This window comes from Oryzias latipes, chromosome 2, assembly GCF_002234675.1.
Source record: "Oryzias latipes chromosome 2, ASM223467v1".
NCBI lineage: Eukaryota > Metazoa > Chordata > Actinopteri > Beloniformes > Adrianichthyidae > Oryzias > Oryzias latipes.
In genome coordinates, this window is record NC_019860.2 from 9192212 (window position 1) to 9208349 (window position 16138).

At 44.1% G+C, this 16138-nt stretch overlaps 2 protein-coding genes and 1 long non-coding RNA gene across 6 annotated transcripts in view; 1 reads left to right on the plus strand and 2 right to left on the minus strand.

Annotated features, from left to right (window-relative positions):
• LOC101169839 (NLR family CARD domain-containing protein 3) overlaps nt 1-13210 on the plus strand; it is a 1010604-nt gene extending 997394 nt beyond the window's left edge. The window contains exons 1-13 of one of the 4 annotated variants that reach the window (XM_023961866.1): nt 705-812; nt 1184-1318; nt 1401-1505; nt 3857-3976; nt 4143-4221; nt 4383-4581; nt 5756-7556; nt 7649-7822; nt 10558-10731; nt 10924-11097; nt 11503-11676; nt 12178-12224; nt 12348-13210. In XM_023961866.1, coding sequence (XP_023817634.1) covers nt 1236-1318; nt 1401-1505; nt 3857-3976; nt 4143-4221; nt 4383-4581; nt 5756-7556; nt 7649-7822; nt 10558-10731; nt 10924-11097; nt 11503-11676; nt 12178-12224; nt 12348-12886 — 3669 coding nt within the window. In that variant the 5' untranslated portion in view covers nt 705-812; nt 1184-1235 and the 3' untranslated portion in view covers nt 12887-13210. Of the gene's footprint in view, nt 1-704; nt 813-1183; nt 1319-1400; nt 1506-3856; nt 3977-4142; nt 4582-5755; nt 7557-7648; nt 7823-10557; nt 10732-10923; nt 11098-11502; nt 11677-12177; nt 12225-12347 lie in introns of those variants that run through there. The other 3 variants (XM_023961872.1, XM_023961862.1, XM_023961876.1) reach the window with 3 other exon arrangements.
• LOC105355408 (NACHT, LRR and PYD domains-containing protein 12-like) overlaps nt 1-16138 on the minus strand; it is a 768227-nt gene that overhangs the window by 683639 nt on the left and 68450 nt on the right. The window lies entirely within an intron of this gene.
• On the minus strand, nt 13606-15583 carry LOC105355390. Its single transcript, XR_002874734.1, has 2 exons — nt 14578-15583; nt 13606-14420 (listed from the first exon to the last, which is right to left on the minus strand). It is a non-coding gene; the product is annotated as an uncharacterized LOC105355390 (long non-coding RNA).

The following is a 16138-nucleotide window of genomic DNA, read 5'->3' on the forward strand; positions in this document are numbered from 1 at the left end:
CTCACGAGCAAGCCCACGCCAGTGTGAGCCTCTCACCACGCATAACTTCAGAATGGTACAGTCCAACCCTTCTCGAGGGATGGACTCCAGAGGCCATGCATGGAGGTGAACTTATCTATTTGGTACCTCTTGGCCTGCACAAACTCCCGCTCCTTTCCTCCCAGAGAGGTGACGTTCCAAGTCCTAAAAGTCAAAATCTGGTGGTTGGGCTGCAGAAAAAAAAATCACCTTCAACTGCTACTTAAACACAATTTCCAGCCCATTTTGAAACCTCCTGCAGGTGGTGCTCCCATGATGGGAGGGATCCCTTCATCTTTAGCTCATCTTGAGCTAAGCCCTTTGGGAAGAACCACTGCCACCATTCGCAGCAGGTGCAGTGATCACAATGGTCTGGATCGAATCCTTCTTCTCTGCAGAATCAGCTGCAGACTCAAAGCTTCAGCAAACTTGTGAATAATTTGTAACAAAGTTCTGCATTCCAACAAACAAAAGAGGATTTCTGAGAAGAAATCTAATTCATGCTGCACTGAAAGATGCATAGAGATAGGCCCTGAAGTTTGCACAAACCAGAAATATTTTAGTTTGAATTTAGCTACTGTCATTTTCTATTTATAATGCAGCTGTTTGTTGACTGCAAACTGCTGCAGTCACGTGATTTCTTGTAAAATGGAGAGAGGAGGAAACAGTCTCACACAGACACACATACACACACACAGGGGGAGGAGCTCTGCTCTCAAGTCTCAAACTCAGAGAGAGCTCAGTCTATTCAAGTAGACAGAAGTGAGAATTTCCTGCTTTCCTCTTCTGTAGCGGTGAGTCTTTGTGAAAATCTTTTTCTTCTTTTCTGTCGTTTTCTACGCTAATGATGAAGGTGCTGTGTCTGCGTTGGAGGACAGAGAAAAGAGCAGCAGAGGCAGAGATCGGTGCTTCCTAAAAAACAGAAAGTTTTCATGCAGGCGTGTTGAGACAGTTCTGAAAAAACCTGATTTCATTTGATCTGTGGCTCAAACCTTTCCGTGTGGAGTTTGCATGTTCCCCATATGCAATGCTTGAGCTTTATCAGGATGCTATGGCTTCCTCCCACAGTCCAAAAGCATGCTTCACAGGTTAAGTGATTATTCTAAATTATCTCTAGGTGTGCACGTGAGTGTATGGATGTGGATAATGAGTGTTTCCTCTGCAGGTGAAGGTGGAAGGTGTGTGTGAGCTGATGTGGATCCAGTGAATCCAGGAGCATGGATCGGTGGGAGGAACCACAGGAGGGAGCCCCTCCCTCTAAAAGCACTCTGTGTGATGAGAGCCGGAGCAAAGCTCAGAGGTGAGATGAAGATCTCTAACTGTCCATGATCTTCTCCATGTCAGAGCTCAGCACTCACACCAGCAACCTTCATTCTTCACAGGAACCAACCTGGACCTGGATCTGGATCCAGCTGGGGGTCCGACAGGAGTGATGTGAAAAAGTATTTAACTGTAAACCTCAAAGGCAGCAGTTTAGGAGTAAAACCGTAAGTGTTTGTCAGATACATGTTATGGATTCAATAGATTGACAGCATTTGATCAGTGGAGACTTTAAAAATCCAAATGATCACTTTGTGGTTTACACAACCAAACTCACTGTTGCTGTAATCCTCAGTAATCCACAAAATGTTCACATTTCTCATCTCTATTTTCTGCTTCTCTTAACCCTTGTGCTATCCTAGGCACTTTAACATTGGGAGTTGGGTCATCTAGACCCACTAGAACCTTTTTTCTTCAATGATTTGTGATCTTCACTGGTGTCCATGGATTACATGAAATCTTTCCACCTTTATCCACCTTTGTCATGGTAGGGAGAACACGTCAAAGTAAGGGTGGGGTCATCTAAGATAGCACAAGGGTTAATGTGACCTGTCCATCAACTGAACAAACAGATCAGAGCTGAGGGCCTCTAGTGGTGGGTAGATGTTACTCCTACAGCAGGGGGCTTTGTAGCTTCAGAAACCCCTTTTATTTCTTAAGGTAAACTTTATTTTTACGATATTTTTGTGTATTTATTTATGGACTGCATGGATAACAGAGGGGATATTAGAGATGGGTGCAAGAAAGGAAAATAGGGGTGAAGAATTAGGAGAATGATTAGAGAACAACAAGAGGGGTCAGGATTACAAACAAAACAAGTTGACTAAAGTTTAGCTTTAAAATTTCACATGTAGATATTTACTGGGGAGCAGCATCCGTATTGATGCGGTCGCTGTACCGGTCCGTCGTGGTGAAGACAGAGCTGAGCTAGAAAGCAAAGCTCTCAATTTACCTGTCGATCTTTGTCGTTCCAATACTCACCAATGGTCATGAGCTTCCTCCGTAGGATGGTTGGGCGCTCCCTAAGAAATAGGGTGAGAAGCTCGGTCACCCGCGGAGAGCTCTGAGTAGAATCGCTTCTCCTTCACTTCAAGAGAAGCCAGTTGAGGTGAATCGAGCATCTAGTCCAGATGCCCCCCAGGGCAGGTCCCACTGGGCGGAGGCCCTGGGGAAGACCCAGGACACGCTGGAGAGACTACGTCTCTTGGCTGGCCTCGGGGTCCCCCCAGAGGAGCAGGACGAAGTAGCCAGGGCAAGGGAAGTCTAGGCATCTTTCCATAGACTGCCCCCCCCCCCCCCGACTCGGTCCCGGATAAGCTGAAGAAGATGGAGCCTTCAACCAATCACTACCTAGTGGTGAGCTGTTGGTCTAAAGAAGCAGAGGCTGAGGACAAACAATTGGGTATTAGGTAGTCAAAGAGCTCTTCAGTGGCGATGCGCCTATAACAGGGGTCTGCCCTGATCACCTCAAGGTTTCTGGATGTTGTCGGGCTGTCTTGAGTGATATGCCTTTGCAGCATTCTGTGACACTCAAAGACAGTGTCTCTGGATTGCAAGAACAGGGTGTTGGTGCCTCTTTTTTTTAGAACCGGAATCGGAGGATGTTGTCCAACTACAAAGGGCTTACGCTACTCACACCCTAGCTACACTGCTACTGCTCTGTATCTTGGTTGTGGATTAGCACATAAGCCCTACTTGTTATGTTGAGTGCTTGTGGGTTCATGGTTCATGGAGTTTACCAATCCACACACGTTTTGTGGATTTTACAAAAGTTCTGGAAACATGAAGTTTGGATCCGTAAATGTAGGCTGTTTGAACATCTACAGTAGGGGCTTGGTTAACCACTCAAGGCATTAAGTTAAACGTGTTCTTAATGCCTGTGTGGAGTTTGCATGTTCTCCCCATGCAGGTATGGGTTCTTTCCAGGTTCTCCGGCTTCCTCCCACTGTCCAAAAACATGCTTCATAGGTTAATTGGCAACTCTAAATTGTCCATAGGTGTGAGTGTGAACGTGAATGGATGTGTGATATGTTGCCCTGTGACAGACTGGCGACCCGTCCAGGGCATCCCCTGCCTTTGCCCACAAGTGGCCGGGATAGGCTCCGGCAGCCCCGTGACCCCGAAAGGAACAAAACCAAAGAAGATGAAGGAAATGTTCCTGATGCATGTTGGACTTCAGCAGGGCTACCCTCAATTATCGGGTCTGACTAGTCTGCTGCCCCCACAACCTGGTCCTGGATGAGCAGAAGAAAGTGGATCAGTGGATGGACTTTAACTTTGATGCGCTACTTTCATCTCTTTTGCCATAGAATGTTTTTCTAATTTAGAATAAACGAGAATGAATAATTCCGTTGACTGTAACTCTGATTGATCTGTGAGTCAGAATGAATGTTGGAGTGGAATCATTACTGTTCAAAAAACCACAGCATTCATGATGCATTTAGGATCTGAGATGATCCAAATCAAACACCATCAAGAAAGAAACTCACTTCTAATAAAACAAATGTGTTTCTATCAGGATCCACCAGAGACTCGGAACTGGATCTGGATCTGAACCCAGCTGTGTGTCCGTCAGGAGTGACCAGTCAAAGGATCGTCTTATTTTTTTTAAATCATCAGTATCTTTTTGTGCAGAGAGGTGAGCTGTATGCAAATGTTGAAACTGAGTCAAATGAGTGAAATGTTTTTATTCCAACATGTGTTTGATGTGAGCTCAGCTCTTTCTCGCAGAGATTTCTATCTTCAGCGTGTTAGTCTCTGTGTGCACAGACAGAATGGATCTGATTGTTGCTGATTCTCCACAGACTGGACCAGCAGAGCTCAGAGACTCCCAGTGGTCCGTCTGTCCAGCAGCATCAAACACAGCTGGACTCCATCTTTCTGGTCTGTACATGAACAACAACTACTTTCCCATCATTCTGTCCACAGTCGTCTCCATGCTGCACTTTGGACACCAGTGGACTGTCAGTGTGTCCAACATGGAGCTGATGTTTGGCTCCATGACTTCACTCTGATTGGCTCATTCATCTGGAATTCTGTTGCAGCTGCTGGAGGACAACATTGTCACCTTTGTGAAGAAGGAGCTGAAGAAAATCCAGAAGCTTCTGAGTCAGAGGAAGGATAAGGAGGAGCTGGAGGATGAAGATGAAGAGCAGAGGATCAGCAGAGACTCACTGATGAAGATCATGGTGGACTTCCTGAAGAGAATGAAGCAGGAGGAGCTGGCTAATCGACTGCAGAGCAGTAAGAGGATTTCTCTGAAGGTTTCAGCTGCTGATAAATGAAGATTGACTGATGTATCAAGACTCAGTTGAAGGCTGCAGAGAATTTACACCACTTTCATCTGTGAAAGATGTTATTTGCATCAGTTCATTTCCTATTGGTCAGAATTTTGATGAACTATTTTAAAAAAAATCCCTGTCATATCAGTAATAATGAAGTAGAAAAAAGGCAGTTTTCTTGAGTTTGATATTTATTACCCCAAAAATCAAGATAGTAATAAAGGTAGCCCCAAATAATAAAATGTCCATATTTCCCCCATTTGGCACAATGACAGCTTGACAGCGGCATCACGTGCTTCCCACTTGCCTCATGATGTTGTTCTGAGTGCTACATGCAGTTCTACCAGACGTGCTCTATGCGGTTTAGGTCAGGGACCACCAGTGACCAAACCATATGAGGCACTTCCACTTCCTGAAATCCAGCTGTGAAGATTCTGGCACCATGTGGTGAAGCAATTATCATCCATGAACAGAAAGTTGGTGGTGTGCAGATGGAATTGGGGGATAATGGTGGGTTCAATGATGTATCTGAGGTTAGAATGTGCAGTGACTGTGCCATGCACAATAACCAATTCAGTTTTGCGCTCATTCATGATGCCTGCCCAGACTGTTGACCTTATTATACCAAAGCAAACCCTGGGGACCATGTTGACCATTGTGCAATGGTTGCTTCCCCTTCCTCAGCAATGCTGATGATCATTATTTCTGTGCAAGATGACCCAATACTCATCAGTAAACAGGACAATAGATATTTGCTGCACTGTCCAGGTCACATGGTCTTCTGCCTACTGCAAACGTTCACCCTTGTGTCTTGGTGTCATTGGAATAACATTCAACAGCTGTCTAGCATTCATGTCAGAGTGGTGGAGTTGGTTGTAATTAGTTTGTCTGGAAACCCTAATACCCTGGTACCCCTTGTAAATGGATCTGTCACTGGAGGGGCTCCACTCCTGGGTCTGTCAAATTGATGCCACATCGAAAAGCTTTTCTTTGTGTGTAAAACACAAAGAAGGTCAGTCTATTACCCCAATACAATTACCTCCCTATGCCCAAAATCTATGAATCAAATATTATCACTGAGTATACGACATCCACTGAGTTGTTGTGAGTAGTGTTACTCTGTTGTGTCTATTCAGGATCTCCTGCTACTGCTTGTCAACATAAAGTCCAATCTGAGCAAATAAAGAAGTTCCAGTGTTTGTTTGAGGGGATCGCCAAAGCAGGAAGCCCAACTCTTCTGAATGAGATCTACACAGAGCTCTACATCACAGAGGGAGGAAGAGGAGAGCTGAATGAAGAACATGAGGTCAGACAGATTGAAGCAGCATCCAGGAAAGCAGACAGAGCAGAAAAAAGCATCAGACAAGAAGAGCTCTTTCAACTCCCAGCTGGAAGACAAGAACCAATCAGAACCGTGATGACTAAGGGAGTGGCTGGCATCGGGAAAACAGTCTTAACACAGAAGTTTACTCTGGACTGGGCTGAAGGCAAAGCCCACCAGAACCTCCACTTCACATTTCCATTCACTTTCAGAGAGCTGAATGTGCTGAAAGAGGAGAAGTTCAGCTTGGTGGAACTTGTTCATCACTTCTTCCCTGAAACCAAAGAAGCAGGAATCTGCAGCTTTGAACATTTCCAGGTTCTCTTCATCTTTGATGGTCTGGATGAGTGTCGACTTCCTCTGGACTTCCACAAGACTCAGATCCTAAATGACCCTAGAAAGCCCACCTCAGTTGGTGATCTGGTGACAAACCTCATCAGGGGGAACCTGCTTCCCTCTGCTCACCTCTGGATCACCACACGACCTGCAGCAGCCAATCAGATCCCTGCTGAGTGTGTTGACATGGTGACAGAGGTCAGAGGGTTCAACGATCCACAGAAGGAGGAGTACTTCAGGAAGAGGTTCAGAGATGAAGAGCAGGCCAGAATGATTGTCTCCTACATCAAGAGATCCAGAAGCCTCCACATCATGTGCCACATCCCAGTCTTCTGCTGGATCACTGCTACAGTTCTGGAGGATCTGCTGAAGAGCAGAGAGGGAGGAAAGCTGCCCAAGAGCCTGACTGAGATGTACATCCACTTTGTGGTGGTTCAGGCCAAAGTCAAGAAGGTCAAGTATGATGGAGGAGCTGAGACAGATCCTCACTGGAGTCCAGAGAGCAGGAAGATGATGGAGTCTCTGGGAAAACTGGCGTTTGAGCAGCTGCAGAAAGGCAACCTGATCTTCTATGAATCTGACCTGACAGAGTGTGGCATCGATATCAGAGCAGCCTCAGTGTACTCAGGAGTGTTCACACAGATCTTTAGAGAGGAGAAAGGCCTGTACCAGGACAAAGTCTTCTGCTTCATCCATCTGAGTGTTCAGGAGTTCCTGGCTGCTCTTCATGTCCATCTGACCTTCATCACCTCTGGACTCAACCTCATGGAGGAAGAACAACAGAAAAAATCCAAAGTCCTTAAACTTAAACCAAGTGGTCCAGTCCAGTTGTACCAGAGTGCTGTGGAGAAGGCCTTACTGAGTCCAAACGGACACCTGGACTTGTTCCTCCGCTTCCTCCTGGGTCTTTCTCTACCGACCAATCAGAGTCTCCTACGAGGTCTACAGACTCAGACAGGAAGTAGTCCACAGACTAATCAGGAAACAGTCCAGTTCATCAAGAAGAAGATCAGTGAAAATTTGTCTGCAGAGAAAAGCATCAACCTGTTCCACTGTCTGAATGAACTGAATGATGGTTCTCTAGTGGAGGACATCCAACAGTCCCTCAGGTCAGGACGTCTCTCCACAGAGAAACTGTCTCCTGCTCAGTGGTCTGCTCTGGTCTTCATCTTACTGTCATCAGAAGAAGATCTGGAAGAGTTTGACCTGCAGAAATACTCTGCTTCAGAGGAGGCTCTTCTGAGGCTGCTGCCGGTGATCAAAGCCTCCAACAAAGCTCTGTAAGAACTCTCACTGATTTATTCATTTATGTATGTGTTTTTTCTTTGGTGGAAACTAGTTCTTTTTCTATTTATTACATCTCCCTTTGCAGCCTTGGTGCATGTAAGCTGTCAGAGAGAAGCTGTGCAGCTCTGTCCTCAGTTCTCAGCTCTCAGTTCTCCAGACTCAGACATCTGGACCTGAGTAACAACAACCTGCAGGATTCAGGAGTGGAGCTGTTGTCTGTTGGACTTGAGAGTCCATGCTGTGATCTGGAGGATCTCAGGTAGGATACAGCACTATTTTATGTTGAATAATAGAATTTGAATGGGGCTCTATTGTGATTTTAACAAGAACAAGCAGAACTAATTTGCTTGGAAAAGAAAACAGGGGGGATATGAAACATGTGCACTATGTTCATGTTAGGATCACAGTAGAGTTAAAGAAAAAAACAGAACCCCAGCAGTACAGAAAAAAGCACAATACATAACTAGTCACACAAGATGTTGAGTGGGGGTTGTCAGGATTCATGGGGTACCCCTGATGCACTGCTTCAAGAAGTTGCCTCCTCTAGTAGCTCTGCCAGGTTTCAACATTGAGCAGGGGAGAGTATAATCGTTTGGTGAAACCTGAGTCACAGCTGAGTCAAGGATTTATCAGTCCAGTCTGCTCCTTTCAGACTGCATTTTCCCAAACTGTGGTTGTCAGAGGAGTCCATAGGCTATATCAGGTTGCCTGGTGGGTGGACCCTTTAAATCTGCTTCCCTGCATGGTTGTCTGGGAGGCCCTTGGTGCCACTATCACTTTACTTTATGGTTTACTGCTGCTTACTTTAAGGTGACCGAGTGATTGACCAGGGAAGGGCAACTCCAAGTCTTGAGAGGCCAAATTTCTGCGTGTTTTCCAACGTGGTAAGCTCTAATTGGGGGGAAACGCCTAAACCAGGTAATCAGTCATGAGTATGGCTTGGATTCCTGGAAATCATGCAAACACTCTGGCCCTTGAGGCCAGGAGTTGCTTATCCCTACAAACGAAATGTGAGATGGGCATAAAGAGGATGTTTCAGTCTGAGACAGACAGCAACAGGACTAATAATCCTGGAAAGTGTAAACAGCCCCAAAAACCAAGGGGCGGTTCATAACTGCTTGGCAGCAGCTTTGAAGCATTGAATAGACTAAAGCCTAGGCTCTCTTCTCTTGGATGGACACTCTTCCAAGCTCAATGGTAGCGTCAGGCAGAAAGCAAAACATGGGCAAATTCAACCCACACCAGATCACCAGCCCAAGAAGTGGATCCTGAGAGCACAATCACTCTCCAGATATTGGTTAAACCCTTCCAACTGTCTGTTTGACTCAGTTTGAAAAACAAAAGTCATCCCAAACTCTCAGCAAAATGAGGCATGTTTAAACACTTTGACCTTAGATAATCACCAAAAATGCAGTTGAACAACTTAAAAAATTTGTTTAAGCAAGAATGACAGAAAAGATGAAAGGCATAACATGTTTGGAGAACCATGTAGGAGACACAGGAAAAAGAAAACTTATCTTCTGAGAATGCAGAAGGTATATAAATATCTATCACTCCTGGCACAATTTACTTTTCAATGTGCGTATGCAGTGGGACTTTGCAGTCTGTAGGAGGGAAGATGTACAGTATTTCTGTCACTTCTTCTGTATTGTTGTGTTGTCAAGACACAACTTTAGCATTCTTGGAACCCAGTCTGTCAGAGAACACGAAGTCAACGCAGCAAAAGAAAACACGAACCAACAAGTCTTCTTCTAATGAAGCTTCAATGGCCGATAACTCATATCATGGTTCCTCTCAGCAATCAACAACCGATGAGATAAAAACAAAGCATTGGTTATGTCAGATTTATGTTATAACAACTGAGTGGTTGACTTGCCTATTGAAATGAGATACTTTTGTTTACTGAAATTAGATACTTTAGATCAGTGTTTTTCAACCAGTGTGCCGCGGCACACTAGTGTGCCGTGGGAGATGGTCAAGTGTGCCATGAGAAATTGCCCTCATTAACTGATCTAAAAGCAATTACCATCTCCAGGAAATCAGCTCTTTGTTCATCCGAACAGGCCCTGATAAAACACTGAGAAGTTGAGAATATGAAATATAATAAAATTATTTTTTCTTTGTGTTTATTTAATTCTATTAAAGACATTTTGATAAGAATGACGGGATACAGCTGTAGCTATAACTGTGTGAGGAAAAGTCCCGCCCCTTTAACTGTCTCCACCAATCATTCTTGAAGGCTTAATCACATGTCATCAGTCTGACCAATCAGAAGTGGTTAAAGTATTTACTTCCTTGTTTCGATTTAGCGCAAAAAAGTCTCTCTGTTCTAACAAAAATACCAGCTAAAGCTCGTCTTTAGCGGTGTAGCTTTCCACAGAATCTGGTATCAGATTGGAACAAGTGAACAAAACCTGAAGCTCAAAGACGCTGGTCTTTCTGCGGTCGACGGATTACGGGCACTACATCTCCCATGATGCAGTACAGTGACTGTCTTAGCGCACAGTGAGTCTCTCCTCTTAACGTCTTAAAACAACGAACACACATCAAACAGTTTTTGAATCTATTGACTTAATTCTTATTACATCTTTTAGAAAAAACAGCTGCAGCTTCCAGCGTTTTCTGCAACAATTATCACAAAAATGCATGTGAGATTGCAGAGGGGCTGTACTTTTAACCCTTGTGCTATCTTAGACGACCCCACCCTTACATTGACGTGTTCTCCCTACCATGACAAAGGTGGATAAAGGTGGAAAGATTTCATGTAATCCATGGACACCAGTGAAGATCACAAATCATTGAAGAAAAAAGGTTCAGCACACTGTTTAGTGGGAGTTTAGATGACCCAACTCCCAATGTTAAAGTGCCTAGGATAGCAAAAGGGTTACTGTATATTTTTATGTGTAAAATACTCTCATTCACTTTGTATATCAATTGTGCTGCAAAATAGACTTGGATAACTTGGTCAAATCTTTTTATTCATTTCTTCTCTAGATTAGAGTACTGTAACCTGTCAGAGAGAAGCTGTGCAGCTCTGTCCTCAGTTCTCAGCTCTCAGTCCTCAAGACTAAGACATCTGGACCTGAGTAACAACAAGCTGCAGGATTCAGGAGTGAAGCTTCTGTCTGCTGGACTCGAGAGTCCATGCTGTAGACTGGAGACTCTCAGGTCAGGTTTCAATAAACTCTTGCTTCCAGGTTTTGTCTAATGTTCTCTAGTTTACCATTTAAAAAAAAGAAATATTAGGGATTATACAATCCAATCTAACAGGTTCATGATACATTTTTTGGGTTGTAATGGTATGACAACAGTGTTCAGAGTTTTAATTACCATGTTTTCTATTTGTGTGTGTGTTTCCAGAGTCTTCTACTGTGACCTGTCAGAGAAAAGTTGTCCATCTTTGTCCTCCGTTCTCAGTTGTAAATCATCCAATCTCCAAAAACTGGATCTAAGTAACAACAACCTGCAGGATTCAGGAGTCAACCTGTTGTCAGTTGGACTGGAGAGTCCACATTGTAAACTGGAGGCTCTTAGGTATGACTATATTGATTCAATTTGTGTTCAATTTAATGTTTTCTTTATGATTTACCTGATAAAATAGTTGATTTTCCCGACACTCACATTTTTTAGATGTACTTTTACAAGATGATAATTGACAAATGGAAGACCACTACTTTCTGTTACAACATAAGATAATCCATGTCACTGTAACACTGGAATAGCAAGCAGGAGAAAGATGGAAACAAAAACATGAAACAGTTTCCAGTTGCTTTGTGGTTATTCCTGCTTATGGGTTTTAAAGTATCCATTTACTCCAGTTTTTGTAGGCAACCTCTGAGTAGACTTACTTGTGTCATCTTGGTCAATTCTTGTTGATTTTTCATGTCATGTGTTGTAACCATTACTCATTGTATGAGGTTTTGTGTTGTGTTTCTGTAGCTTGTCAGGCTGTCTGATCACAGAGGAAGGCTGTGCTTCTCTGGCTTCAGCTCTGAACTCCAACCCCTCCCATCTGAGAGAGCTGGACTTGAGCTACAACCATCCAGGAGAGGCTGGAGTGAAGCTGCTGTTGGCCGGGCCGGCTGAAAAACCCAGGAGACTGAAGACTCTCAGGTTTATTTCGTTTCTATTTCTTATTTCAAAAGCCCATTTTATCTTCTGCCTAAACTTTTTTCCAAAAATGCTGCACTGGAGCAGACAGTGAGGCTGCTTCATTCACAGACTTCAGCTCAGAAAACAGAAACGTTAAGAAGCTGACAAAGTCTCCTCATGTGTGATGGATTATTGTGGTCAGCAGATCATCAACTCCTTGACTCATAAACCTAGAAGAAGCCCAGCAGTGTAGTTTTTCAGGTCAGCTCAGCACAATGACATGGTCTCCTCTTCCTCCTCCTGCTGCTTCAATGGAGATTAAATGAGGAAAAACTTTCAAACAGCTGGAACGTGACAAGTCAGATTTACAGATGCTTCATTCAAGTGTCCAGATGTTAGACTGTTCCTTCATCACTGTAGAACAATCTGAAGATGGGTGTCATCTAATGTGTAATACTATATTTGCTGAAAAAAAAAGTCTTAGCTGCTCTGACCCCCCCCCCCCCTCCCCCCTCTTTTCAGGGCGGAGCCAGCTGGAGTCCAATGGCTGACTCCAGGTCTGAGGAAGTGTAAGTGCGCTTTTTTTTTTTTAAATATTTGATTCATGACAACAACTCACATTCAGGCATCTTCAAGCTGTCAAATCAGTCCTCATCAGAACTGCAGCTGGATTGTGTTTGTTTCTCCGTCAGACTCCTGCAGCCTCACAATCGACACAGACACAGTGAACGGGAACCTGAAGCTGTCTGACGACAACAGGAAGGTGACCTTTGAGAAGGAGCTTCAGTCGTATCCGGATCTTCCAGACAGATTCGATGTGTGTCATCAGCTGCTGTGCAGAGATGGTCTGGCTGGTCGCTGTTACTGGGAGGTGGAGTGGAGAGGAGACGTTTCCATATCCTTGAGTTACAGAGGAGTGAGAAGGAAAGGAAACAGGGATGAGTGTGTGTTTGGAGCCAACAGTCAGTCCTGGAGTCTGATCTGCTCCAATTATGTTTACTCTGTCTGGCACAAGAACAGAGAAACATACATCTCCCCCTCTTCCTCCTCTTCCTCTCACAGAGCAGCAGTGTATGTGGACTGTCCTGCTGGAACTCTTTCCTTCTTCAGAGTTTCCTCCGACTCAGTGATGCACCTCCACACCTTCAATGCCACATTCACGGAACCTCTTTATCCTGGGTTCAGGTTGGGTGCCGGTTCCTCAGTGGTTCTGTGTAGAGATCCGAGTTAAGGTTGTGGTTCTGTAAGAGAAACTCTGTTGAACAGAGGGTTCAGTGTGTCTTTCCCTTTCTTACAAACTGGTTTTCCGATTCATGTCTTCAAACCTTTTCATCCTGAAACTCCTGAATATGGTTCTTAGTAAATTCGGCCTCCATTACAGATCATGTTATTTCAGGATCCAAATGTTTTTATTGCTCCAAACTTCAGTGAAAATCAGCGTGTTGTGTTTGGAATGGACTTTTTTTAACCCTTGTGCTATCCTAGGCACTTTACATTGGGAGTTGGGTCATCTAGACCCACTAGACAGTGCTCTGAACCTTTTTTCTACAATGATTTGTGATCTTCACTGGTGTCCATGGATTACATGAAATCTTTCCACCTTTATCCACCTTTGTCATGGTAGGGAGAACACGTCAATGTAAGGGTGGGGTCATCTAAGATAGCACAAGGGTTACCATGGTTTTTATACAATAAATACTTGCTTTGTATGTTTCCACATTAGCAGTGTAACTTTGTCTAATTCTTTTTCACATTCTCATGTTTTCACCTCATTGAAAGGATTCACTTTTATTTCTTTGAGTTTATTCTGCAATCATCTGCAGTACAGCAGGGGAAAACATATCCAGTCAGCCACCAAATGTGAAAGTTCTCCCACTTAAAAAGATGAGAGAGACCTGCAATGTTCATTACAGCGACACTTCAACTATGAGAGACAGAATGAGAAAAGAATTTAGTGGAAAATAAATATTTATTCAATAACAAAAATTCATATTATTACTAGTACTTTGTTAAGCATTGATAGGGTGGTCGACCTCTGATCAGACGATTGCAGGTTTGATTCCCACCTTGCTTGCTGTCGGGGTTTTGACTATTCCTTAACAAAGAGAGGAACCACACAGGAAGCAAGAATTTTTGTTAGACATCTGCAAAAGGAGAACCCGTCTGTCACAGTGCAAACTGGAATAGAGGAGTCCCGCTTTCACGGTGTATGGAGTCTGTATTTATTGTAGGCCGGGGTTGATTACGTGAAAGTGGCTTTTCAATCAGTCAGAACAGAAACACCATCTCTTGTATAATCATCACTTCACATGTCCGTGTTTTCTCACTGAAAGACAGAACTGAGAGACAATCATGTTAGGGTGATAACAGCAGGTGAGCAAATGATACCAACACAAACTCCAACACTCGACCATGTGTCGAAGTGTCTTTGGGCATGACACTTAACCCCACCACACATTAGTGTGTGAATGGGACTTCAAAGCGCTTAGGGCCTTCAAGGAAGGTAGAAAAGAGCTATGCAAGTGTGACCGAACGCCCTCTTACATTTGTAACCCAAACGGAGACTGGATTTGATAGGTTAAAAACATTAAAAACTTGACACAAGTTCAATAAAAGAGAAAGTTAAAATGGGCTCGGACAGTTGGACCGCACTCCAACACTGCATGAGGGCGGCTGCCTCCAGGATCGCCTCAGTCCCACTGCACCGGCGGGTAGCCACCAACACCACCAAGGGAGATCTCTGATCCAACTCTCACCAGGAGTACCTGCTCAGGGCCCAAATGCACACAAAAACACACCACAACCCAAACAGTGATTAAAAGAAAATACAAAACAGAAGCGGTGCACCTGAGCAGGTCACCACTAGTTTATGGGCTGAAAACAGGGGGGTCCCCCCTACACAATACTGTATACGGCACCCACCAGCTACCATAAGGATAAAAGGAGGAGGCAGCCACCCTCAGCCAGGTCCAGACACCAAGATACTAAAAATGAGCACAACAGTTTAAAAATGGATAAAAGCAAGGGTGTCAAGCTTGATTAAAACATTAAAAACAATGACTAAAAACACTAAGCAAAACAGCAGTGGCAACTCTGCTGGAAAAAGAAAAATAAGTTAGTTCTCCCCTGGGACAAACACATGTTTTGCAAACCCTTATTTTACCTCTCATGCCCCAGGGTCAGAACTCATGCCACCACCTGTTAATATGAATAGAGTTTAAAATCTTGCAAACTCAAATGCTTAAAAACTTTAAAAGGACTCAAATGATTAAAAGCTTTAGTAAAAAAGGTCCACATGTCAAGCTCACCCACCAAGGCCAAACCAGGAAACCAGCACCTAGATGGAACTCCCACTGCTGCTGTTTATCAGCCTTGTGAGCCAATCACAGCTCAACAGACAGGTGCTGGCCATGAATGTTCATCCATGGAACACCATGAGGGACAAACTACCACCCACAGCCCTGTCTGTCACACAAGTATGTGCCACTTGTGATCCCTTTTTGGTAATGACATTGGGCTTTTTGGTTTTTGCAGGTTTTCACAAACCGCTGTTGGTATTTTGGTCCATTCCTCCATGCGGATCTCCTCTAGAAGTGTGGTGTTTTGGGGCTGTTGCTGGGGACTTTCAACTGACATGGTTTTTATCTGACCATTTGACCTTCTCCCAATACTCTTCTGGATCATCAAGAAACCTCAGACAAGACTGGACCTGTACTGGTTTATAACAGAGGGTCTTTAGGGTTTGATTCCCTGGCAGTTCTAGTGTGTTACTGATGGTAGCTTTTGTTACTTTGGTCCCAGCTGTAGGTCATTCACTAGGTCCCCCCTTGAGGTTCTGGGATTTTGCTCACCTTTCTTGTGAGGATTTTGACCCTACAGGGTGAGATCTTGCAGATGCCCCAGATGGAGGGAGATTATTGGTGGTCTTGTATGTCTTCCATTTCCTAGTACTTGTTCCCACAGTTGATTTCTTCACACTAAGCTGCTTACCTATTGCAGATTCCGTCTTTCCCAGCCTGGTGCAGGTCAACAATGTTGTTTCTGGTGTCCTGTTCCCTTTACTGTTGCTGTCCCTTTACTGTTGTTTTGACTGCTTTTTAGTGTAAGTAAATGACTGACTTGCAAATGCCACCACCTTCAAGTCATCTCTGTCCTGTGTCAACAAAGCACCTACTGACTCAAGCAAGGGAATCAGTGTACAGTTTTAAAGGACGATTACAGTCAGGCGTCATGACACCTGGACTGATTAGGAAATGTGGGACAACTTTGCCGCCTTTCAGGACCATCCATCCATTGTTCAATGTATAATTAGCAGTCCTGTTTGATGCAGGTGCATCGATCACCCCATCATGGTTGTGATGGTTTCCATGATCGAAGAATAGTGGCTGAGCTGAAGAAGAAGGGGAGGAGGGAGCTCCTGCTCTGAACTGGCTGATATCTGACTGAAGAAGCAGTTTCACATCATCAGATGTTGACACTACAC